Source organism: Myotis davidii, unplaced genomic scaffold (genome assembly GCF_000327345.1).
Source record: "Myotis davidii unplaced genomic scaffold, ASM32734v1 scaffold290, whole genome shotgun sequence".
NCBI classification, from domain to species: domain Eukaryota; kingdom Metazoa; phylum Chordata; class Mammalia; order Chiroptera; family Vespertilionidae; genus Myotis; species Myotis davidii.
This window is the reverse complement of record NW_006285049.1, coordinates 4,512,159-4,537,173: the sequence shown is the minus strand read 5'-3', so window position 1 is coordinate 4,537,173 and position 25,015 is coordinate 4,512,159. Positions and strand designations below refer to the sequence as shown.

The 25,015-nt window shown below is 35.9% G+C and overlaps 1 protein-coding gene across 1 annotated transcript in view; it reads right to left on the bottom strand.

The window, feature by feature from the left end:
• Nucleotides 1-25,015, bottom strand: part of NELL2 (neural EGFL like 2) — a 359,055-nt gene that overhangs the window by 241,077 nt on the left and 92,963 nt on the right. The window contains 2 exon segments of the mRNA XM_006755529.2: nt 2,239-2,335; nt 2,438-2,611. Coding sequence (XP_006755592.1) covers nt 2,239-2,335; nt 2,438-2,611 — 271 coding nt within the window.

Here is a 25,015-nt window from a genome sequence, read left to right as displayed (position 1 = left end):
GTTCATGAAGGAAAACATCACAGGACAGAATCATCAAAATCCCTGAGTAAAATCTTTTTTAATATATTGTTTTGACTTCAAACCAAAGGGAAAGAAATACATAAGGAAAAATAGATGATTACCCATGGATTCTCTTATTGATAACATTTTTAAAACCTCTAAGATCAAATGTCAAGATATGATTAAGAGGCAATGTTTTGAGAAGTTATCTGTAGAAAGCCACTGAAGTAAAGCTTGAAAATGACCTTTAAAAATCAACCTAAAACTCATTTCTGGTTTCACCAACAGTGAAGCTGATACTAATTTTAAACTGCAATCATCAAAAGAAAAGAATAGGAAAACTAGTTATGAAAGCAATGATCATTTGAGCATTTCTCATTTTTCAGTGCAATCTTTTGAAACTTTTCTCAACTCAAAAAGGACAATAGATAAATTAAACAGCTATGCAAGACTCAGAGACGAGTCCTTCAGAGTACAGAAAGTTTACCATGAATTTGTTTTAAATGCCGGCTGAAAATAACACATTTTACACAGAAGGAAGGCCCTATTACATGTTTATAGGCAAAATTTACATGTGTCCTTAGTCATTAAGGTATAATTAGCTTCCAGCTTTTGAACTCTTAAAGCAAAGGTCAAAGGGTAGTTCAGGAATGACCTCATCAGACACACTCCAGCTGTCCCTCTCACCCACCACCCTCCTCTCTTCCTGCACCAGTTTTATATATTTTCTCTTATTAATATTTCACCTTATCTCTTTGAAAAATGCAAACAGAATGTCTAATGACAGGAATGGTAGTACCAACATATTTTCGAGACAATTTTGAACACAGATTTACCAAATAGCTCCTACATGTTTAATCTGATTAATAGTGTGGTACAAAAAGAATGCCAATGTGAATGATAAATATTTTAGTGTACTGTGGCAATGGCTGGATCTGTTGTCTGTTTGGATTTAGATTAAGGAGGCAATTTATATACAAACTCCTATCACTTGGAGAAGGCAACATAAGAACAAAGTTATTGTGTGCATGCGCACTGCACAATTCTAGTAAGCACCATTCAGAATCTGGAATAAAAAGCAGGATCCCTAGAGCAGTCACATAATCAATGTCTGAGAAGGATTCTGAGACCACATCTGGGCTCCACGGGAAAGACTGTTATGATTAAATAGAGAAGAGACTTGGCACTAGCAGCACACATTTGCAATCCCTTACAGAGGAAAACAGCATTGAATTTTCAGGATTTGCAAAAATGGGACCAATTCCCCATGACTAACTCGGAGAAGCTATATAAGCTCTATGAGCAGGCTTATGCATATGTAAAAAGAGGACAAAAAGACTATGCATCAAAGCCAGCATGCCTAGGAGAGATGAAATAACATATTCAAAGCACCTGGTTCCCGGGTAACAGACAATGTTTAACTTTTAAAAACACCTCTCTAGGATTATAAACCTTGCTTAAAATACATTTGTAAAGTTATTGGTACCTAGTCTACCTAAAAATTCACGAGTTGGACACACACCCCTGTCATTCTTTTATTTAACAGCCATTTGCCAGGTCACTTCTATATCATAGTCACTGGGGGGAAATGATTATACTTATGGGCTTACAGTCAAGAAATATTCTGGACTTTATTTCTTCATCCTTTAAAGACAGATAATTAAACGGTATGTCTTTTAGATCCTCTACAGTGTGAGATTCTACAGAGTGTGTGTCTAAGTAGACACTAAAAAAAAGATATAAATTATGGTTCCTTTCTACTTTTGGTAGATTTGTGCACTTAAATATATATATTCCTCTCTCACTTTCTGGTGTATAAGGAGCCCATGAATAATGAATATTAAAAAGCTTTCAATTCTTTATTAATAACATCCCTATGAGAGTATCATCAAAAGTTATACTTCAGTGGGGGAGAGTTAATTTGTATACTAATATTTTAGGCTTTTATTACTTTGAATGCCTAATTTCAAGAATGGTATGTTAACTGCCCTGATTTCAGCCTTGTGGTCTTCTATATAATGTCTAAAGATAAAACTGATTAGGGAAAAAAGAGAAAGTAGTGCTCATCAGCTAAATATCATGCCAGCTAAAAGAAAAGAAGAAATAAAACATAAATAGAAATATCTACACAAGTAAAATTATTTTGTTTCTCACCATAAAAAGCAAAATTAATTTTTCCAAACTCATGAGAAAGCATTTGTATTTATACTTTATGATCAGACTTTAGTCAAAGGATACCTTAAAATATCCATGTGCATTATTTCTCTGTCCCAGCCAAAACGTTGTGCCTACAGGCAAGTCTGTGGACTACTTTTCCACCACTCTTTCATATATTCTGGGAGGGCGGGGAGGGGGGAAGAAACATCAGATAAGTGATGTAAGTTTGCAGTCATTTCTTAGCAGCTTCCATTTCCTGAACTGAGAACATTTCACTTACTTATTGCAGTCGATGTGTAGAGTCAAATGGGAGGCACTGATGGCTAAGGAAAGCTTGTGCCACTTGTCATCAGCCAAAATGTATGGAAACACTTCCGTGTGAGGGCGGTGACTGCCAGAGCGGTAGTGCAGTCTGACTTCATTCCGATGGCCACTGCTTTCCAGTTCCAGGTACCTGCACAGGGGAGAGCCGTATGGAGCCCATTGAAAGTTAAGTTCAAATGTGACTGACATGATTCCTGCTTCCAGAAAGATGGAGTAGATATGCTTTCCCTATCCCTCCCACTAACTACAACCACACATTATATTATAAAACAAACATCAGAAGAGTCTGAAAGATGGAGGAGAAAAAACAGTGAGGGACCTCAGGACCTGAGGAACCAAACAATGGTGAGTTTCCTAGGTTTTCTTTTCGCCTCATATATTCAGACTTGGAACTAAAGAAGGCAGTGACCTGAAAATACCAACAGATGCAATAAAAAAAAAAGGGAAAGAAAGAAAACAGAAAAGAAATAAAAGAAAAAGCCTGCTCTCCCTAGCCAAACTACCAGAAAAGATGAAGATTAGCAAGACAAAAGTCTTTAGAGAACAATCACTCTATTCTAGTCAAACACCAAAGAAAAAAAACAGTAGTCATGCCCTCAACCCTGCCAGTAAACGCCAAGTGGGGACATTAGGTTTCCATCCTCTTGAGGCAAAAATGGTGTACTCAACACTTCCAGTAGGGTGGTGAGAGAGAACAAGTAGAGAACCAAGACTTTTAACCCAGTGGCCAGTCATAAAGCTCCCCATGGCATCAGTGGAGAACACATGAGTGGGAGCTTGGTCTTGCATCCTTATCTGGTAGTCACAAAGCACACTGCCCGCTCCCAACTGTGATGGTGTCAGTGGAAGATTAGTAGAGTCAGGACTTTCAACCACACAGCAGTAATAAGACCCTCTCTACCACAGTGTCAGTAGAGACCATGTGGGGAGTTGGAAATTTTACTCCCACCCAGGAATATTAGAAGCTTCCCCCTCAGTTCTCAACAGAAGGCCAAATGGGGAGTTGGACTTCTACCTCCACATGTAAGTAACAAGAAGGCACTCTCCCATCCTCTGACAGAGCAGTGTCAGCGAAATCTAGCCAACACAAGGAGTTTAAATAATATCCAAGTCTCAGAACATGATGCAAAATGAGCAGGATTAAATTGAAAATCATATGCCATACCAAGAACAAAAAGATGTCAAATTAATGACAAAAAGACAATCAATAGATATTAACAGCAAGATGACAGAGATATTAAATTACCTGACAAACATTTTATAGGATCACTGATAAAAAGAAGCATTAACAGCCTGTCAATGTTGCTCAGTTGAGCATTGACCCATGCACCAAAAAAGTCCTCGGTTGGATTTCCGGACAGGGCACATGCCTGAGTTGTGACCTCAATCCCCATCAGGGGGCATGTAGGAGAGAGATGTTTCTCTCTCATCGATGTGTGTATCTTTCTCTCCCTTCTCTCTCTCTCTCTCTCTCTTTCTCTCTCTCTCTCTCTCTCTCTCTCTCTCTCTCTCTCTCTTTCTCAATAAAAATATATTTTTAAAAGCAATAACATCCCTAGCTGATTTGGTTTGGTAGATAGAGTGTTAGCCTATGAAATGGGGGCAGGAGGTGCCAGGTTCAATTTGGGTCAGGAAAAAACAGAAAGCCTCAGCAAAGAAAGAGAATAACCAAGTAAATAATCAAATGAAAGTTTTAAAATTAAAAAATATAACAAATAAAAAGCTCAAAGGATAGGCTAACCAGTAGAATGGAGGGCACCAAGAAAAGATCAGTTGACTGAAAGATAAAAATTACTCAATCTGAACAAATAGAAAGAAAATTGACTGAGGGGGGGAATGAAGAAAGTGTCAGAGACCTGTGAGACGATAATAAAAGGTCTAAGATTTATATAAGTAGAGTCGATAAAAGAGGAGAAAGAAGGTGGACTGAAAAAGTACTTGACTAAACAATGACTGAAAACTTCTCAAATTTGGCAAGATACATAAATTCACATATTCAAGAGTGTAAGCAAACCCCAAACAAAATCAATTTTTAAAAATACTCATCATAATTAAAATTCTAAAAACAAATACAAAATGTTAAAAGCAGACAGAAAAGAATCAATACATTGTATATATGGGGAAAAGAAATTAGAATGGTAGTGGACTTAAGGAAGTGGCACGTAGTTTTTATGTGATGAAAGAAAAAGCTGTCAGCTAAGAATCCTATAACCAGCAAAAATGAAGAAGAAATCAATACATCCTGAAATGAAGAAAGAGTAAGATAATTTGAATCAAGTTTTAAACTTAGATAGGTTATGTTTAAGGAACCTCATGAACACTCAAGAGGACACGTAGAACTATAAGTTTGTACCTCTTAATCCCCTTCACCTTTTTACCCACTTCACTGCCCAATCCTCTATCAACTAAGTTATGTTTCTGAATCTATGAGTCTGTTTCGTTTGTTCATTTGTTTAGTTTATTTTAGGTTACATACAAAAGTGAAATGATATAATATTTGTCTTTCTCTGATTGATTTCACTCCCCACAATATCCTCTAGGTCAGTGATGGCGAACCTATGACACGCATGTCAGAGGTGACACGCGAACTCATTTTTTTGGTTGATTTTTCTTTGTTAAATGGCATTGAAATATATAAACTAAATACCAAAAATATGTCTTTGTTTTACTATGGTTGCAAATATCAAAAAATTTCTATATGTGACACGGCACCAGAGTTAGGTTAGGGTTTTTCAAAATGCTGACACGCCGAGCTCAAAAGGTTCGCCATCACGGCTCTAGGTCTATCCATGTTGTCAGGGGATTAAGAATTACAAAGTTAGAGTTATAACGTAAGTCACAGGTTTGTAAAGTACAGCACAGGAAAAGTAGTCGATATTGTAATAACTTTGTGTAATGACAGATGGTTACTAGAATTCTTGTAGTGGTCACTTTGTACGGTACACAAATGTCAAATCACTATGTTTTACACCTGAAACCAATATAATATATGTCAACTATACTTTAATTAAAAAGAGCTTTATATTCCAGAATGAAGAAAAAAAGAGGACATGTCTGAGGTGGAAAAAGGTCCATAATGGAGATAAAAATGTGGGGAGTTATAGGCATGCAGATTGTATTGAAAGCCATCAAGGCACAGGGAATACCTTGGAAATTATTATAAATGAAAGGACACTTTAACATTTTGAGGAGAAACCAGCAAAAAAAGCAGTAATTGTAGCTAGTGAGAGTAGGGGAGGAAAAGTGACAGTGGTGTCCCAAAGGCCTGGTGATGAAGGAGATGCCTCCAGGAAGAGGGAGTAATGAACTGTTTCAAATGCTGCTAATAGGTCAAATAAGATAAAGGCGGAACCACTGGATTTAACAAAACAGGTTTCTTGTGACCCTAAAGCTATTTCAGAAAATTCTATGGAAAATAAAGCTTTCTTGAAGTAGGCTCCAGAGAGAACGGGCAGAGAGAAGTAAGAGATAACAAGTACGGACACCTCGGGAGGGTAGCTATTGAAAGACACTGTCAAGGTAAGAAATTGCAGTTGGTAAGAACTACTAATACACATTTTTGTATTCTGCTGGGAATAATCTGTAGATGGTAGAAATTAGCCATAATTGAAAGAGGTAAGAAATTAGAATAAAACAGAAACCATAAATTAAAACATCGATTAATTACATGTCAACAACATAACATTCAAAAAATTCTCAACAGAAAGAATAAAATTACACAACAAATGACATTCTATGAGACAAGGTTAAATACATGATGAATCAGAGGTTAATGAAAAGTACCTGAAAATCAATAAGAAAAAGCAACTTAATGGATTTACCAATCAGATAAGCAATAATAAAAAAAGTAATAATATCTAGTGTCAATAAAAATGTAGAAAAATAAACACTCTGGTACACTATGTGTGGCAAAATAAATTTACAGGGACTTCTTGAAAGCAGTTTGGTAAAACTATCAATATATTAAATGTGCATACACTTTACATCATAATTTCAAATCTAAAAATCTATGCACAATAACAGCACAAATTAGCAACGATGCATGCAGAAGGTTCTGCCTAAAGGTTTACTTAAAATACTAAAAACCTGATAAAATGCCAACTATTCACTCAGAGTAATTATGATAAATTCATATTCTAAAACACTGTGCCACTCTATAAAAGAATGATGTTCAGAAACGAAACAATGCCATAGTTTACTATTAAGCAAACAACAAAAAAATTCTATAGTGTCCCATTTTGTTTGCAAAAACTGTGTGTGCGTGTTTACAGAAGAAAAAATCAAGAAGAATATATCAAATGTGAAGAATCGTTACCTCAGCTGGGGATACGACTAAGGGGAAAGGCTGTGAAGGACCTCTCACACATTTTTAAATCCTTGAATTTTCTTAATTACATATTAATTTTTAATGTAATATATGTAGTACAATTCTACTTTAAGATTCAAAATAAACCAAGTAGTCAAGAACAGAATCTTTTCTATATTATTATTTGATAACAAGTATTCATTATTTAATTAATTCAACTAGTAAATTCTATAATGTGAAAGAGGTGTTTGCATTTTTTTAAAAATAACAGCAGCAAACACAGTGGCCTATTGCTATATACTTGTCAGTTCTTAACCCACTGAGGCATAAATCCTATTATTGCTGTTCTCCTCTAGCTATTATTAGAAATGGTACCTATATTGAATTCCTGAACTTGAGGCACTAAACTAACCTTTCATAGCAATAAGGCTGACACTATGCCCCTATAAACAAGAACAACCTTTCAAAAGTTAAATATTTGACCAACAGTCATTAGCATCATTCATTCAGCTTTTTTAGAGATGACATAGATATACAGGGTGTTCAAAAATGTATAATACACAAAAACATTTAATAAAAGACAAACATAAACAATAATGTAAAACACTTAAAAGTGTGTCTAGCACATGGTTAGTATTCAACGAAAGTTAGCCCTCATTAAAATAAGAAAAGCAGATTGAAAAGAAGTTGATCCATATCTTCAAAACTAGTCACTAGAAGATGAATAAACTTGTATGAAGACATTAAGACACAGGAAAATATGACTATTGCATAATTACTAGTATAACTTAAAAGTATCTGCAATGAACACTGGGCCTATTTTAATGAATCATTGTTCTAGTAACAACCATATTCTTTCCTGGAACTCCACTGTCTCCCACTGGTGCCATCTCAGTGGGAGGCAGGCCTGCTTCCCCTCCCCCCACTGCCCACAGGCCCAGCAGAATAGAGTGGTTCACATCCCTGCACCCCTCATAGCAGTGGCAAGCCACTTCTCTCTCTACCTCATTTGGTTACTCAGCTGTAATATGACAATGTGAATGGTACTTGCCTCAAAGGATTTCTGTGAGGATCTGAAAGAGTTCATTTAAGAAAGCACTTGGAACATTACTGTGTACAAACAAAACACTTGATCAAGACAGCACATGAGCTATCTTTCTCATTTCAAAAAGCAAAGAGGTCAAATCCTCCCTCTTCCCAGGGCAGAGCCAGGGGCAGGCCCATGACACACCCCAGCAATCAGACACTTTCTCAAGACTCAGAAGCATAATGGAGCGCAGCCAGGAAGAGAGGGAAAGAACCTGCACTGTGCAGGGGCAGCAGCATCCAGTCAGCTCCTTTAAGGTCACTGTGCATCCTGCTTCCTGCTTGCTGGCCCACCAGGGAGCCTCTAGCTATTGCTTGTTCCCAATTCTAGTGCCTCAGGCTCCCATCAGCTCTGCCCGCTGCCCTCCCATCCACCACCTCCACAGTCACTTTACAACTGAGAACCCCAACTGATCTATTACCCTTTGATCACGGGAAAAACATGCAATGCGATAAAATGTATCAACATTTTAAAAAGTGATTGTTTGAGTGATGGAAGTATGAGTGATTTTTTTTAACCTTCTTTGTATTGTCCTTTATTTTCCCTTTAATTTTTAATATGTACTTCCTTAAAAGTCACATTTTAAATCCCAAGAATATAATTTGTCACACTTGAACATATTGTGTCTCCCTGATTTGTTATTCATAATTTTGGGGGGCAACTACAATCAGAAATAAAGCTCCCCCTTTATAATAAGTATGACCTTGTTACTCATCTTTTGCATTGACAGAAATACATACTAATTTAAGATTAGACTTAAGAGAAGTAGGCAGGAATGGCAGGTTATCATTCATTTCAACAATCTCCTTTATAACTCATGATCAAAGGATAAAAATAAGGTCACCTCGCATCTGACAAAAAGGTTGCTCACAACATGAGATGAGAATTTTTTTGCTGCCTTAACTGAAACCTAAATAGAAAAAAGATCAGATCATCTCAGTGCATTAAACTATAAGTCAGTTGTAAATTAGTCACCTGGAAAAAAGCCACATGCACTTCTAGCGTCAAATACAGCTTCAGGGTAGTTTGTGGGTGGCACAATTACAAAGGAGTTATATGCACAGGCTTTGGAGCTAAAAACCCAGATCAGCCTCTCACTACCTATGACCTGATCTCTCACTGTCTCATTTTCCTCATCTGTCAAATGAGAACTCATTGTGATAATCCATATAAAGCAGGGTGTCTGAAACATGGTAAGAACTCAATAAACAGTAACTATTTTTAGTATTTTTCAATAATCCCAATTAGGCATCATTTATAAAGTCCAGCTTCTGATAGCCAATTCTGTGAATAATAAGCATTTGAATACCCTTTAAGTGAGACAATTAGTATTATGGGGATCCTAGCATAACCAATGAAATGGGAAAAGTGGAGTCCAGTAGTAGAGCCAAAATTATTGTTAGTGGATTTGTTTATTTGTATTAGAAAATGGACTGTTTACCTTGCTACTTCCAAGGATTCCCTCAGATGTTGGGGGAGATTGGAGAGTTGGGAGAAAACAGTGTTTTTTGGCATCCCTCATTAGAACCACATTGATTCTGTTTTTGTTAAATAATTTTGTTTATTTTTAATGGTATTTGGTCATCAGCAAGGCACTATAATGCAGCAATTTAAAAGACCTCAGAATCTTAATCCTCTCTCCACAGTTTATAACCTGAAAGTTAAAAATCTCCCCCAAGCCTCAGTTTCCGCCCCTATCAAATAGGAATAAGAGTTGTACCCTTAGAGAATCATTGTAAGAATTCAATGAAACAAGTGATGAAGATGATTACTTTGCACAGTTCCTGAGAAGAGTAAGCACTCCATACAGGTCATGATCATGATTTAGACTTCCTATGACGTATCTATTCATGCTACGTAAACATCAGCACATTTTCAAGGTGGATTTTAACTGAAACAAACCTGAATCTCAAACATAAAGTAGTCTAATGAGAATCTACCCAAATATCAATGCTTGAATCTCGTCTATGAGATTCCCATCAAATGGCCATCCAGTTTATTTGAATACATCCAGTGACTAATAACTCATAACTTCCTGAGGCCATTTCATTTTTATAAAACAAAAAATTTCCTTATACTAGAGCATAAGAGGAGGGTTTTTTTAAATCTATGATTTAGTAGTTCATTTATTCCAGCAAACACTAAGAGCACTGACACTATAACAATGAAGAAGGCCAGATAACACTGAAGCTTAGTGACGTCCAATAATAAACACATTATTGTGAAAATTAATTGAACTATTTCAAAACTAACTATAATGCTATTATAGAAGTCATGCTGCAAGAAGAGGAATGTAGCTAGGTCAGTGAGGATAACAAAGCTTCTCCATAAATAACATAGCTAGGAGCCAAAATTATATCACCATAGGGAAAGTTCAGTAGCAAATGGAATTAATTCATGATTGAAGCCGTGGCATCCAACATGATGATATTACCTCTTCATCTTATTACCCTACATAGTTTACAATAAAATAAAAGAAAAATTGGCTACTCATGAAATGGAGATAATTTATTACTATCAGTGATGAGGCCAATAAGTTACAAATTCTAAGAAAAATACTTTGGGCTATGATCCAAGGGGGGGAGGGCTTTAATGGCATTGTGCTATTTTAGAAACAGCACTTGAGAAAGGTCTTATACAAGCATTGAGAAAGAACAGATATTATAATGCACTAGTAATAAATGGATATTCCTCAGCCAAGGGTATCCATGAGAGTTAAGGAGTTAAAATAAGTCCCTGGATGAAGGTTAGCACCTACTTAATGCTAGGTCCTCTCATAACCTCAACTCACTTAGCTGTTACTGAGACGAAGCAGATGGAAAGTAGGGAAACACTGGAGAAAAAGGCGGTAAAAGAAGTGGCAGACTGAAGGAAGTTGAGCCTTCTCCATGTTAACAAGGAGGGGAAAAAAGGAGACATATGTACTACTCTTTGTAATACTTTCAGCAATAAAACAAAATTTTTAAAAAAGAATGAAAAAGAGCACACTCGTGTAGGTTGAGGAAGACACACTGACATATGTGGACTACTTTAATAATCTGAAAATGCACACATAAAAGTGTGTAGAAAATGTGCCTTACAAATTTTACAACAGGTTCACAGACTGCATGAAGTCCATTGATGGACTCTAAGCTAAGTATTCCTACCTTATGGGAAAAATAAGCAGAAAGAGTGAAGGCTTATGGGTACTTGTGAAAAATTTAACAACTTGAGATATAGATAGAGAGATAGATAGATAGATAGATAGATAGATAGATAGATAATTTTCTGATATAAACAGGTTATTTAGAAAAATAGGAAATACATAAAAGCACAAGGAAATTAAAATCACTAATGATCCTGCTGTCAAGAAATGATCAATATTGACATTTTGAAATCTTTGTAACTTAACCATACACTGCAAATGTCTTTCCATGTCAATAAAAGTAAAGCCACATCCCTTTAATGGATGCATAGTATTCTACAGTATACCTATACCATAATATATTTAATGCCCAACTTCCTATTACTATTTCCAGTTTTGCATTATTAATAAAAATGCTTCAACACAGCCCTAACCGGTTTGGCTCAATGGGTTGCGGGCACCTCCCCTGTAGGAGGGGTGCAGGAGGCAGCTGATCGATGTTTCTCGCTCATCGATGTTTCTAACTTTCTATCCCTCTCCCTCCCTCTCTCAGTAAAAAATCAATAAAGTATATTTTAAAAATGCTTCAACACATGTTTCTTTGTGTGCCTGAGCAGTTATCTTCTTGGAATAAATTATTAGAAATGAAATTACTGGTTCAAATGGCATACACATTTCAAAGGGACTTGTTATAGTCATTCATTCACTCGCTCATTTACTCATTCAACAGGTTTTTTTGTTTGTTTGTTTGTTTTGAATGCCTACTTCTTTCTAGATTTTATTCCAGGTGCTGGGAATGGAAAAGTAAACCAAAGATATAAAATACCAGCCCTCACTGAATTTATATTAAAATATAAAGTTAATGGAGTAAAATATATAAAACTAATAGGTTACATGGTGATAAAATCTATGAAGAAAATTAAAGTAAGGAGGATAAGGAATATGGAAGGTGATATTTTAAAAAGAATTCTGGGAAAGTCTCATTGAAAAAGTGACATCTAGTGACACCCTGCAGGAGAGCAATGACTTTGAGGCAGGGGCCTGCTGGCATGTTCAAGGACTATCACTGAAGCCTGTGTAGCTAGAGAATGAATAGTAGGCAATTGGGTCAAAAATATACCAGAAAAAATCCAAGAAGGCAGATCATTAACAAGATGACTTTGGCTACTGTAGGTAGAAAGCCATGTGGGGGTTTTGAATTGAGTTCCAATATGACCAACTTGACTGTAGTGTCAGAAATAGACTTTATGGAGCTTGGGAGGTTGCAAGGGCTAAAGCAAGGAGATGATTTTGAAGGTTATTGCTAGGGATGGCTTAGCCAAGGGAAGATGATGAAAAGGGTCTGACTCTGAAGTTGTTCTCAAGGGAGCAATAAAAACTTTCTTAGGATTAAATGTGCAGTGTGAGGGAAACAGAATCAAGAAATACTTCAAGGTTTTTAGCCTAAGCCAACTAGAAGAAAGAAGTTGCCATTTACTGAGCTGGTGAAGAACAAGTTTGAGAAAGAGAATGATGACTTGGTTTCTGACATGTACCTTTTGACATTCCAATTAAACACCCCAGTGAAGATTCAGATGTGTTGCTGGATATACAAGTCTGGAGTCCAAGGAGATCAAGATAAGGGAAACAATTAGGAAGTCGTTTCATAGAGATGGTATTTAAAGCCTTTCGACAGAATGAGATCACCTACAAAGTGAGTGGATATAAGGAAGAAATCTAAGCATCAAGCCCTGAAACAGTCCTTCATGCAGATGCTAGAGTTGCGAGGAGGAGGAGGGAGTCAGCAAAACCAGAAGAGTACGAACCATGAAAGCCAAGCAAAGCACCTGTTTTGAAGAAGGGAATAATCAAAGCCCAACAGCATGAGGACTCAGAATTGAAGGGTGGATTTAGCAACATGGACATCAGTGGAGACCTTGACAAGTGCATATTTGTGAAGCAGAAAAAGCCAAAGCCTCATTGGATTGGGTTCAATACAGTGAGAGGGGAACTTAAGACAGTGCAAGGCAGACAAAGGAGCAGTCGCTGAACAGGAAAGTTAGGTCAATGGAGGATTTTAGGATTTGGTTTTCAGTGTTGTTTTTGAGACTCTAAATATTATAGCATATTTACATGATGAAGGAAATATCCAACAGAGAGGAAGCAACAAAATAATGCAAGAGAAGGAGTAAATTCCTGGAGCAATGTCCTTGAGAGGAGATGCAATTTAATATGCACCTGGAGTGGCCTGTGTTTGCTAGGTCATGGATGTTAAACCCAACTAAAAAGAGAGATTGAAGAGAAAATATATCAGCAAAGATGTAGGTGGGTTTATATGGGTGGTGGGGATAGCTTGTGGAAGCTCTCTTCCAATTGCTTTTAGGAAACAAAATTATATGCTAAGCAAGGATGAGGGAGGAGGTGTTCCCCATGTAAGGAACGAGGAGAGATATGAGAGTCATCTAGCAGAATGAGAGCATGAATGGACAGGGAAAACAGGGCAGCATGAAGGGCACATTTAAGATGAGTGATCATGCATGTAGCGTAAGATCAGTCAGCATCGTTCTGTGTTCTATAGCCAAGTTCAGCTGCAAGAGTGTAACTGAGGTTGAGAGATGGAGTCAACAGGGTTTTGGTTTTTCAATGCAAGTACTAAAATAAAATAGGACAGAGGAGGTGGCCATCTCTATATTAGAGATGTTCTAAAGATGCACTGCAATTTAAACTGAAAAAGACCAAAGTGAATACATGTAGGTGAGGGAGGGACAGTTGAAAAGGTGGTAGAATCACCAGGATGTGGGTTATATGGAAATGTTGGAAATCATATAGCCACATTGATCACTGCAATCATTCTATAGCAACAGATAACAGATGACTCACTTAGCAACACATTTCATCAATAATGGGTATCACTGCTCTGTCATAAAATATATGCATAAGCGACACGTGCTGCGCACACGCGCGTACACACACACACACACATGTTTCTATACCCACCCATCTCAGTGAAGCCTCATATTAATTATAATATAGATTTTCAGTTATTTTTGCAAGCTTACTATTAGTTAATTTTAACAACTGCAAATATTTGGTTTAGAACATTTATATTCATGTAATTCATATAAAAGGCCTCAGTTGGGCCTGGTATTTTATTTTTAATATATTTCCGGAGTTCATTTGCTACTATTTTAATAATGTGAGCATCTCTATTCATATATGAGATTGTATTATAGTGTGTGTGTGTGTGTGTGTGTGTGTGTGTGTGTGTGTGTGTGTGTTCCATCCTCAAATTTTGGAGTCAGGATTAAGATCACCTGAATTGAAAATCTTCCCTTCTCTTTTCTATGCTCTGGAACAAATTACATAGCCAAAGTATTAGCTGTTCCCTGGATGTCTGAAAACATTACATTAAAACAATAATAAAGTCAGAGTCTGGTGACCTCAGGGTGAAAGGATGAAAGAATCTAATTCTTTGACAAATTTTTCTAATCCCTCTATTATTACCAGTAATTAGATTTTCTTTAGCATTCTTGAACAGGTGTTCTAATTTGTGTTTTCATGGAAAATCATTCATTACATCCAAATTTATGAATTATTAGCATGAAGTTGTGTATAAGTATTATTTAATAGATTTAATTTCTATATTTCTATTATAGGTATTAAATCATATTGATCATGTTATCCTTTTCTTATAATTATATTTTTGTCTATTAGATCAGTCAAATTCTAATGCAGTTTTACTAATCTCCCGCAACAATTCCAGTTTGCCATTATTTATCTTTATATCTTAATCCTTTTTATTTATATTTTGGTTCCATATTGCTTTTCATAAGTATTAAAATTGTTGTCAATATAAAATAACCCTAGTTGCCACTTAATATATTTTATCTTGAATCAGTTGTTTGATAATAACATTACTATCCCAACTTTCTTTTAGTTTTCACTTGCTTCACTTATTTGCTCTTGTTCCTTTATTTAAATTCTATTTTTTTTTTTAGTGCGACCTTGTAAGTAATTAAAACTTGGACCATATCTTTACAATCCAATGTAAGAGTATTTGTCTTTTCACAGGAAAACCAAATCTTCTGGAAGGATCATTGATATATTTGCCATATTCCTACTGTGATAGCTTATGTCTCCTCATTTTAATTTTTTTATTTCTTTCCTTTCTTTAATTTTGCAGGATTAGTCAAGTTTATTTCTTCCTATAGCTTCAAGAATATAAGCAAATCCATAAACATCTACAAAGCAATGCTAGAAATGTATGGCACACTTATATTTCTCCATTGTCCCATGGCTCCATTGTTCAAATAAACCTGAATATTATACTTGTACAATACATGTGTTCTATTTCTGAAATTATTTCTTTAACTTCTCTCAATAGAAAAGGTAGTCTGATGTCCACTACATTGTCCTACCTAGGAGCAGAATTAAGTTAGAAACCAGTAATAAAAAGATGAGAGAATCCTGAGATGTTTTAAAATTAAGCAACAAACTTTTAAATAACCCATGGGTCAAAAAATAAAAATAAAATTAGAAAATATTTCAAGCTGAATTATAAGTTAAAAGAATAAAGCATAAAAATGTGATTCATATGATGCCGTGGTGAGGGAAATGGATGGCCATGAAAGTATAACTATTTTTATAAAGGAATAAACATTAATGGTTTAAGCATTCATCTCAGGAATGTGGAGAAAGGAACACAGGTAAACCTAAAAAGAAGTACAAGGAGGGAAAAATAAATATACAGGAATAAAGCAATGACAAAGCAATCAGTATTTTTTTAAATGTGGCTTAAAAGTGCTCTTTCAAATGACTAATAAAATTGACAAGATCCTAGTAGGACTAATCAGGAAAAAGGGATGCAGAAAAGACCGATATCAAGAATAAAAAAGGGGGGCATATCAATACAGGTTCCATAAATACTGAAAATAATTGGAGGATATTATGAAAAACTTTTGAATAAATTGAGGGGTGGGGTGTGTGTGTTCCCAAGAGAATAGACCAATGCTCTCTTCAATTTCTAGATACTCAGGTGGTTTCTCACATGTATTAAAGTGTGCATGCAATTGTACTATTTCAAAGAACAAACAATATTTTGGGAAGAAAATGATATTCTCAAGATGGTAACTTTTCATCTTCACCTTCATCTAAAAATGGTTCAAGATACTTTTAAAGATACATCCATCTGGAGTGACTAACTCCAGAGACCCAGGACACCCCATTATTCTATGCAGCATTTTATCTGGTTTTCAATATCCCTCTTGAGCTAACAATTTGCTATATCCTAAGGTCCTCAAAATCAATAGGAATTCTTTAGGCTGATAAAAAGGGCCTGCGAAGGAAGTTGCAGCAGCTTTCTGTGTAACACATTCTGAAACTATGGGGAGACAATAAAGGGAATGCACCGATGCATGTACGACAGCTAGGAGTTCCAGGCAGGTTGTACTTGAAAGAAAGGAATTATTCACAGGGGAGAGGAAGCTGTCAGCGCTGCAGCAGCTGTTCTCTGATATGCTCCATGGGTCACCATGTCTTCTCTATTGTTCAGAATAAATAAGAGCCTAAGAAGAAGGCAATAGGATCCATGGGTCACCCACTGAGGCGACATTTGCTCTTAGTGAACCTATTACTTTGACTTCACAATTGAAAAAGGTGCCAGCCACCCCCAACTAGAGAAAATGAAAAAGACCCTGATCCTGAATTTGAGCTATTATTAAATAGTAGTGTAAATGATTTACAAAGAGGCAATTAGAAAAATAAAAAGACAAAATATTTTCCCAATCATGCAGACCACACCAGCTTTATTTATACTGCAACCAACTTTTCGATGTTATGGGGATGTTATTGAGATAAAGTAAATTGTAAGAAAGAAAACTTCTGAATAAAGACTTTTATAAAACAAAAAAGCCCAATAGGAAAATATATATACATATGATTGTTGTCTTCAAAGCATTAGGAAACACTTGTGCTAACCCTGTCAATAAAGTTCTTGGATTTTGGAAGAAGTAGGAAGGCCATGGCACTGCTCCAATACAAGCAGGTAGCACACTCCTGGTGGCAATGTAAACTGTGCAGCCACTATGGAATACAGTATGGTGGTTCCCCCAGAAATTAAAAATAAAATCACCATATGATCCAGCAATTAAAATTCTAGGGATTGATTTTGTTATATGCACATTTCAGCTACTGGCTAATGAAAAACTATCAGTTTTTTGAAGAAAACAAAAGTACTATTCAAAAAGACATGTGATCCCCATTTACAATAGCAAGATATGGAAACAATTTAAGCGTCCATTGATGAATAAATAAATAATAAAGAGTATTATATATATATATATTACTCTTCAGCCATAAAAAAAGAATAAAATATTGCCATGGAAGGAATCACTCAGACAAAGAAAGATGAATACAATATGATCTAACTTATATGTGGAATCTAAAAAACAAAACAACAACAACAAAAAAACCCCACCAACCTCAAAAAGAGAGAGAGAGAACAGATTGGTGGTTGCTGGGGGAGTTGCTTAGGGAAAGGTAAAATGAGTGAAGGGGGGAGGTCAAAGGCAAAAATAGACAGCTATAAAATAAATGTCATGAGGCTGTAAAGTATAAAGTATAATCCTGCATAATGATTATAGTTAATAATACTATATTGCAAATTTGAAAGTTTCCAGGGGGATAGATCTTAAAAGTCATCATCACAACGAAAAAAGGAGAAATTATTTTTGGAACCATGTACAGTGACTAATAATAACTACACTTATTGTGATCATATTGCAATGTCTATAAATATCAAATCATTATATTGTACACCTGAATACAATGGTATATGGCAATTATATGTACATAAAGACATAAAATAAAACAAGCAAAGAGAAAAGTTGTCAAGGTAGTGGTTAGGAGAATGGGCTCTGGTGCCATACAGCCTGGTTCAAATGTGGATTCTGTCACTTATTGTAACCTTGGACATGAGACTTAACCTCTTTCCTTATCTGTAAACTAGGGATAATAATGATACCTGCCTCAAGATCGTGATGAGCACTTAATGAGATTAATCCATGTTTAGGTATTTAGAGCACTGCCTGACAAAGGGTAGGGACCTAATAAAGTGTGCTCATGCTTCTAATACAAAGAAAACATTTCAGTGCACCTAAGAAATCATCCAGCTACCACGAAACCTGATATCAGCAGATGCTCTGCACTTCTTATTCAGTCATTCAGCCATATCTATTGGCCATGCATAAGGCAAGGACTGTCCTAGGCACAGAGGACACTGGGGAAAAGAGGCAACGTCCAGACACTCAGAGAGCTATTTCCTCGTTTTTACTATTTTACTGAATAATCCTCCTCAGGATAATAATCTGCCAAATCTTCATTTTACATCACCAGACATATTCATACAGGTTTTGATATTTAATAGTTCATATCACTCTACATTATGGAAGCTACTTAGAAATGGAGAGCTAAGTAAGCACTATTTTTCTTAAGGTGATTGAACAAAATTCTTGCAATAAGTCTTGAATTCTGACAAGTTGGAGACTGGAATGACTTTGTTACATACATATTTCAGTTACCGGCTGATAGAAAACAATCAGTTTTTCTAAGTGAAGAAAACATGCATTTTTAACCTGTTAGAAATGTAAAAAATGAAAATCCAATAGCTAGATAAAATGAAAATTTTGAAAAACCATAAATAGGACAGTCATGCCGGCTTAATGTAAAACCCCTTCAGTAATAATGCTTCGAATATAATCTTATATACAATCTAATTTTATTTTCATAAAGATATTTTAGTGTAATGAATGCAATGCTGTATATAAAGCTATCAAGAGAAAAGTGGAAAAGCGAGGCAAATCACATTTATAGAAATAAAATGTTTTCTTTGACTTCCATCAGTCTAATAATTTTCATTAAAGTAAAATATAATGGTCAACATACTAAATGCTGACATGCACTTTTAAAAGTTTGCGTTACTGTTTTTAAGAATATTTGTACATGACATATAATATCAGTTTTTATAATGCTAGAAAGTAAATGTAAGAGTGAAAATGAGTATCAATGTGTAAATTTATCATTTTATTTATGTCCCCCAAAAAACAATTGGATGTGATACAGGTGGGCACAGTAAAAAAATATTAAGGAAAATGGGTGATAGTCTAATGAGGAACAGAACATGGGAATATTTCCCTAAAAATACTGATCCAGATTAAAGAATTCTATTCAAGTGGAGAACCTAGAAGGTCATCAACTTGACCAGGTAATCAAGGTTAACACCACCAGCAGTAAAACAGATTGACATAGTGTGCCTACAGATGTGATACTGAGAAGAGTCATCATTTCCATGGTATTCCTAACAAGAATGCATGGCCTGAGTGATGATAAAACATCATATGGACCCAGTTCAAGGGTGATCCTACAGAATAAAATGCCTGACTTCTAAGGCCACAAGGGATACCAAAAACAAGGAAAGACTGGAACTGCTCCAGATTAAAGGAGATTATGAGATATGACCATCAAATGGAATGTGTTCATGGATAGGATAGAATCCTGGACCAAGAAAGAAAAAAAGAGACATTATTTATTTAGATAGTAGGTGCAATTTAATGGTGTCTGAAGATTGGATCATATTGTGATGTCAGTGTTGACTTATTGATTGGAAGGTTGTATGTTGGCTATATAAAGAGTATCTTTGTTTTGCATATTTAAAGGTGATGGAGGAAATATTATCAGTAAAAGGCATATCAGAATAAGAGAGAGCAAATGAGCTAAAAATATTACCAATTAGAAATCTGGTAAGAGGAGATGTAGGAGTTCTTTGTACTGTTATTATAATATAGGTTAAAAGTATTTCAAAAAATTAAATTTAAAAACAAACATTAACCCAGTAAATTTCCTACTTATATGACTGACAGTGGGTTGACATTCTTTTTTAAAATTGTTTTTAAGGTTGCGGGCACATCCCCAGTGGGGAGTGTGCAGGAGGCAGCTGATCGATGTTTCTCTCTCATCGATGTTTCTAACTCTATCCCTCTCCCTTCCTCTCTGTAAAAAATCAATAAAATATATTTAAAATTGTTTTCAATTGCAGCTGACATACAATATTATAATAATTTAATGTGTACAACTCAGTGACTAGACATTATATAACTTACTAAGTGATCACCCCAATAAATCTACTACCCATCTAACACCAACTATATATATAAAGAGGTAATATGCAAATTGTCCGGGACGCCGTAATGTCATGACTGCTCAGGAGGAGGCTGCACATGCAGGTGGGCAGGAGGGGACTGCGTGTGTGGTGAGGCAAGCCGCGATGGCACAGGCCCGCAGAGAACAGGGCCTGCCAGTCAGTGAGCGCCGGCAGTCCCACCTCTGCACATGAGCTGCAGAGGAAACACCTTTTCTAGCCGCTCATTGGCTAAGCTCCCCGTATGCCACTCGCAATGTTCTTGGTAATTTGGGTAATAAAAATCCAGGAAGGTGAGCTAGGGTTTTTCCACCTCATTCCTGGAGGATAAAATGAAGGTCCACTGCTAGAGGGGCTAAGAAATGTCATATCCTGCCCTAGCCAGTTTGCTTCAGTGGATAGAGCCTTGGCCTGCCAACCGCAGGGTCTGGGTTCGTTTCTGGTCAAGGGCATGTACCTAGGTTGCAGGCTCCTCCCTGGCCGGGGCCCAGGTCAAGGCTCGTGCAGGACACAGCCAATTGAAGTATCCCTCTCATATTGATGTTTCTCTCTGTCTTTCCCTCTCTCTTCCACACTCTCTAAAAATCAATGGAAACATATCCTCAGGTGAGGATAAAAAAAAAAAGAAATGTATGTCATATCCTATGAGAGAGACATCTTAAAAATGCCTAAAAAAACTTGTCATTTTTCTGTTGAAGGAACTGGATTCCATGTTGATGAAAACACCTTGGCAGCAGTGGCGGCGGGCAGTGGCAGCAGTAGCGGCGTGATGGGGGCGGCACCTTCCCGTGATCAGCCCTGTCGCCTCCTGCAGAAGGCCTAAGCCATCAGTAGGACATTCCCTGAGGGCTCCCGGATTGGAGAGGGTGCAGGCTGGGCTGAGGGACTCCCTCTCCCCATGCACAAATGTCATGCACAGGGCCTCTAGTATATTATATCCCCTGTGTGGTCCTTCATGTCCCTGTGACTATTCCATACAAGGTGACATTTTTAACATATAAAGAATTCTTAAAAATAAGCAAGAAAAATGACAAGACCCCCAATATAAGAAAGGAAAAGAATATTTAGAATGCATTTTTCAAACAGGATACCAACAACTTACTAACAAATATATGAAAAATGTACAAATTTACTAATATTCAAAGAACAATAAATTTTAGAAATGATAGCCACTTTTTCGTGTGTCATATTAGCAAAAGTATTTAAATATAATGCTTATTGCTTCCATATAGTTTAAATTTGTCATTTGCAAAATCAAATTGTTCAGATGTTGTTCACCCAAAATACATATCTTACTTCAGTTTGGTGCTTTTCAGGGCATTTTTACTGGCTAAATTAAATGAATTTAAGCTGAAATATTTAGCAATTCATGTTTTCTGTGGAGCATTCAGCCTCCTCAAGAATAATCAAATATAATTTTACTACACCTAGAGTTTTAAATAAACAAATGGGAAAGTATAAAGGAAATATGACAACATGTCCATCATCTCCTTCTCTCAAAAGACTAAATGAATAAAATCACTGAAAACAAAAGGCAAAATATGAATGACTTTTATCCAGCTGTTAAAAAGCACATCAATATATATTTTCAACCACAAAAATATATGACTCCTCTCCAAGACTAATGGAATTCAAGTGTACATAAGAACAAAGAAAATAAGATTTCTTAAGTAATTGAGATATCATTAATTCCATTGTCATAAGGACACCAAAATAATATTTTGCATGGCTTTCTAAAAAGACATGCTTCACAGTAACTAAAGGAAATAAGACAAGTTACAAACAAGCTGAATTCTACTTTCTGTCACTTGATAATACACTATAGATAGATCATTACAATTTTTAAATGAGTCCTTTGTAAAACAATTTTAAGTGATCAATCAAAGGCCTGAGAGCATTAGGGAAGTTTCACATTGACATCAGAAGACTAAAAGAAGAGTTTTAATACCAAAGAATTAAATATATTACAATAACCCCTCAACATTCATCTTGGAAAAGATCACAGAAATGCCAGTGCATATCAACAAATGTCAGATGAAGAAAAGAGAATTAAGTGAACTTTGATGGCACTCTAAAATTTTTCTTATGATGTTGAGTTGTAACCAAAGAGTCCAACTTTCTCCAAAAGACAAAAGAGAAAGCAATTAAAATACTATGGGGCTGTTACATTTGATACAAAACAGAATCCATTTTTCTGGTAATATAGTAACTTAAAAGTCCTTTACAAATTTGAAAGTATAAAAGAAGAATAAGTATCCCACCTGAATGACAGCACAACCTATAACCTTGCTAGAAATAAATCTAACAAAATATGTGTATGCCCTTTATGGAGACAATTATACAGAAGATAAAAAAGAGACATGAAAAAAATAGAAAGGTAAGTCCCATCATAACAAAACTGAAAATCATAAAAATGTTAATGTATCATATATCAACCTATAAATATGATGTAATTCCAATACAAATCCAATGAGATTTTCCCCATAGAACTTGCCAAATTTTTTCTAAAGTATATACCAAAGAATGAAGTTTCAAACATAGCAAAAAATTGTGAACAGGAAGAACAGAGACCTCGACTATCGATAGCAAGTCTTATAAAACTACAGCATTAGAGTAGTGTGGCATTGCTGCAGGTCACAAACAGATCAGTGGACCAGAATACAGGGCCCCAAAACAAACCGCAGCATTGATGGAAACTCGGTATTTCACTGGGATTTGGGATTTGGCACTGATGCACACGGTATTACATTTGGCAGTACAAATCAGAGAGGAAAGAATGGGTTGCTGGGTAAATGGCACTGAGACCACCACCTTCATCTGATTATACTAGACAAGTGCTCCTAGATCTAAGTTTAAGATGTCAATTTCTTTTTCTTATTATAGACAGGGAAAAAAGACATTAAAATGCATCATTCATTGAATGAAGTGGGGCAGATGAAGATGGAAGGTTAAAATACAGGTGTACTATTGCCCCCTTTTCAGACCCCTGATTAAAAGATCAATAATAAGCTAATCAACAGTATCTGCATATGTATGTAGTATTCACTGCAGAGCTAAATACTGTGCTGAGATAACCTCTTCTTCAGGATGAGTGCATTGACAGAAGCTCTTCAACATCCAAAGGAGAATATTCAGTAGCCTTGAAGACAGATGATTATTTTTGCTTACTTCCCCAAAACTGCCCAAAGTCATGCAAATTTTGTTTCATTTTTGTATATTAGATGATACATTTCTCACATAGGATATTTTAAATTTTCTTATTTTCCTTACATTTTCTAATTGGCTTCTCTATATTCTTTTTGGGAGAAGAAAATAACATTCTTTCTTCACTACCCCATTAACATAATCCCAGCCTTTAGAGATATAAATTATTGCTTTGACTGAATATCAATAAAGAATTTAGTACATCAAAAATCACCACAAAGACTTTAATACAAAGAAAACTATAGATGAGATGGAGTTAATATTATTAATAAATGATGCTCACTTAAATCAATAAGAAAATGAAAAGCTATATTTATAATATGGAAAAACTGAAGTATATTACTAGTACCAAAATAAACAGACTGATGAGACAGAAGAAAGATAAACCACAAATAATTTTTAACATAAATAGAAGATCCCATTTATGCTAAAGAGAGGGCTTTTAGTTGAAGGGAGGGAAAAGAGTTAAATAAATGATGTTGAAATAATTACTTGTTTGAGAGAAATGTTTAGAGCCTCATTTCTTACACTAAAATAAATTTTAGATGAGTTCAAGAGTTAGATTAAAATAAATGGCAAAAAATATATTTGAAAAAGGAAGACTACCTAATAACAGGCTAGGAAGAGCCATTTTTAAACAAATAATCTTCAAGAAATAAAGTAGTTGGAATAATTAGCTAACAGACGTAAACAATTAAAGATAGAACATTAGAGTCAATCTTTGGGTGAAAAGCCTAACTGTTACTTGATAAGTATGAGAAGTTAGTCAAGTTATTTAACCTCTGGGCCTGAATTATATCATCTCTGAAATTAGGATAATATTAGTTGCTATCTCATAGGTTTGTTTGGAGGACTAAATGAGGATAAGTAAAATTATTTTATCTCAAGAATATAAAAACTACAAAATGTAAACTTAATGGGCATCAAACCAAACAAAAAAATAAATAATTACGCTAAGTTTAAAAATTATGACACACAAGAGGTTGTTAGCCATTATATGAAGAACTCATAAACTATTAAGAAAATACTGAGAAACCAAGATGGTGGCATAGGTAAACACCGGGAAATTGCTGCCTCGTACAACCACTTCAAAAATACAACTAAAAGACAAAACAGACATCATCCAGAACCACAGGAAGGCTGGCTGAGTGGAAATTCTACAACTAGAAAGAAAGAGAAAAGCACACTGAGACTCAGAGGAAGTGTGGAAGTGCAGAGGTACAGAGGCTCACGTGGCAAGGGCTGGCAACTGAGGACTTGGTTGTCTTTTTCAATCAGGAGAGAGACACATGCTCCTGCTCTGAACTTGCTCCCACTCTGAACTCCAGTTCCAGGCAAGTCTCTGGGGACCCAGGCTCATACAGTGAGGAACTGGGCCGTCTGGCATCGAGTCGGAACTTGAGGGCGGCTTTCTCTCAGAGGTGCCTGCAGCGATTATCTAGGGACACTGAGACTCGGGAGCTCTTAGGGCAGGGCTGAGGATCAGCCATAGCTGTTTGCTCTGCCCTGTTGCTTTCCTGAGACCCTGCCCCACCCAAGCTGTGTGCAAAGGCTTTTGCATATGAATGCCCTGGCCCTTTGCAATCTAAAATTACCTAACAAACTGCAGCTGGGTACGAGAGACCCAGAACTTCAAAAAGA